Genomic DNA, 2,500 nt, shown 5'->3' on the forward strand with positions numbered 1-2,500 from the left:
ATGGCGCATGGGATGTGCACATGCACACAGGCTATGCACACATGCTCACACATCCACACGCGCACACACACACGTGCAATGCTAATCATCGTCGAAAGCACAAGCTGGCTTGTAATAAGGGTATATTATGGAAGTTAATAGACAGACGTTAGATTTAATGAAACTCTATCACATCAAAACAAACACATTTGCCAGTTTTGATGGCTCCATCTACATGGCGGATGCCCGTGTAACAAAGTTAACATGGTGCAGCCTGAAGGTGAGAATGAGACAAACTGCGTATTATTTGGACTTGAATGGGTGAGGAAAACAAGAATAAAGAACAAACATTCTCACCTTCAGGCTTAACAATGTTAAATTTAATACAAGGGCGGCTGAGACAAACAGCGGATTTTGACTGGAGCGAGTGAAGCAAAAAAGACGTAGTGACAAACACTCTCATTATTTGGTTGCAAAGTGTCTTGTGGCTTAAGTGTGAAAAGTAGAAAAAGTAGAGAAATCTATTTTGTTTTTTAACCAGCGTTGCGACGTTGTGATATTGCTGGAACAGGGGTGCCATTAAGATGGTCTACTGGTCTCCACAAACATTTATTTATCCTTCAAATCGATATCGGCAAAATGGGTATTATGGGGTGTTTCTTTCCCCCCGACGACAGAAATAAACCTTTGATAAGCACAACGTCTCTGAACGGGGGCGCCAGAGTGTGACACTTCATCGCAGCGAGGTGAAACACACATCAGGCCCCGGCCACGTGCGTCACCACACTCACCTCCCCATCTAACGACTTCAGATCCACCGCACTTGATCTCGGCCAATCAGTGTCGTCCCGCCCCACTCAGAGACGAATCAGCTTCCAGCCCGGCTGCACAGGGGCTGTGTGGACGCGTTGTTGTCGAAACGCTGCGTCCTCGCACTTCAACCTAATCCCTTCTCTTATACCGATCGTTTATCAGTGGGCGGGAAACGGCTTCCCTGCGGCTCTATCTTGGACGATATGTGCGCCCGTATATACTGTACACCAATAAAAACGTAATGGGCGTTTGATGGGAGTCTTAATGGCTGGAGATAGGGTGGACGTTAAGCAGCTGGATGGCGTGAAGGACGGCGGGGGAAGGTCTCGGCGGGACTCACCGGGGTTTGTGATGGTCAGCAGATCCAGCCTCCGTTGTTGCTGGAAGGAGAGATAAACAAGGCAGAGGGGCAAAGCAGGGGTTTCAGACGAGGAGCTTAAGCGGGGAGCTCTTTCAAACAGCATTTGAAAAATGGGCATTTCTGTATACGTTAGCCATCAAGTTGTCCCGCATTGCATAGCGAGATGTGTTGGCTAATTAGGGTCCCTTTAAATTAACCCTCTTCTGCCACCACATAAAGTCAGCATGGGATTCAGTTGCACGGGGACAAAATCGTTCCCAGCACTTCTGTCTGAGGAAGAAAGGGTTGTATGTTCATGCGTGTGTGCACGTGCGTCCGTGCGCACGCTAGTGTGTGTATGTGGCTATATGCACTCCTTTGATGAGGTGTGTTTGGAAGAGTGCCCAATTTTACACTTGATGTCCCCAGCAGCAGAGGCCCCCTCTCTGTCTCACCCCTCTCTTTAACCTGCAGGCTACACATCCAAACACAACACACACGCACGCACACACACACACACACACGCACACACACACGCCCAACACTCCAAACTGTTAAGTACTGTAGTCATCAACGCCACGGCAAGCCTGCGTTTGTGGACACTTAGGTCTGGAGATCTTTACGTATCCGACAAACACACACAGGCACACATGCACTGGGATGTGTGTGTGTGTGTGTGTGTGTGTGTGTGTGTGTGTGTGTGTGTGTGTGTGTGTGTGTGTGTGTGTGTGTGTGTGTGTCGTTGGGTGGTAGCCTTGGCCATCATTAGTATTCAAGCGTTCCCCGGTCGTGGAGGAAGCCTCTCTATCTTCCAGGTGTGACTGAGCGGTCCCCCCCCCCCCCCCCCCCCCCGTCCTCCAGGGTCCTCCACAGAGGACGTCCTGAGTGGGAAACCAACTCTGGTTTCATTTGCCGCCGTTTACGGACCCTCGTTCAGGGAGACTGGAGGGGTTGCAGCGGGTAGAGAGCGGTTGGGGTGTCCTGTTGGAGAGCCCTCCAGCAGCAGGGACCCTCGTTGAAGCCACCGGGTCAAAAGTACCTCGAGTGGGAGGAACCCATAACTTATACACAGCTCGCTTCCACATCGACGGCTCTGTCCGCTAGGGCAGGGCTTGATCGTTTTCAAGCAGCTGGCTGATACCTCCATGGCTAATTACTCCAAATAAGAGCTACGCTGAGATGATTTCTCTTTGAATCTCTAGTTTAGTGATTAAAGGCGGGAGCATGAACCGGTAGTGTCTGGGAATACATAGTGGGTTGATAGTAGATAGTTGATATTAGACACTGTGTATGTTGATGGTATTCAGGGAGCGGAGTCAGTGGGAAGAACATGGATGTCTACACAGTAACCTCTTATTCCAACCAAAA

The 2,500-nt window shown here is 49.9% G+C and overlaps 1 protein-coding gene across 1 annotated transcript in view; it reads right to left on the reverse strand.

The window, feature by feature from the left end:
- The window catches only part of LOC130392799 (cytosolic carboxypeptidase 6-like), a 131,368-nt gene that overhangs the window by 81,469 nt on the left and 47,399 nt on the right, over positions 1-2,500 (reverse strand). The window contains exon 5 of the mRNA XM_056603293.1: positions 1,133-1,172. Within this exon, the coding sequence (XP_056459268.1) occupies positions 1,133-1,172 (40 nt within the window). The remainder of the gene's footprint in view (positions 1-1,132; positions 1,173-2,500) is intronic.

Source organism: Gadus chalcogrammus, chromosome 12 (genome assembly GCF_026213295.1).
Source record: "Gadus chalcogrammus isolate NIFS_2021 chromosome 12, NIFS_Gcha_1.0, whole genome shotgun sequence".
NCBI classification, from domain to species: domain Eukaryota; kingdom Metazoa; phylum Chordata; class Actinopteri; order Gadiformes; family Gadidae; genus Gadus; species Gadus chalcogrammus.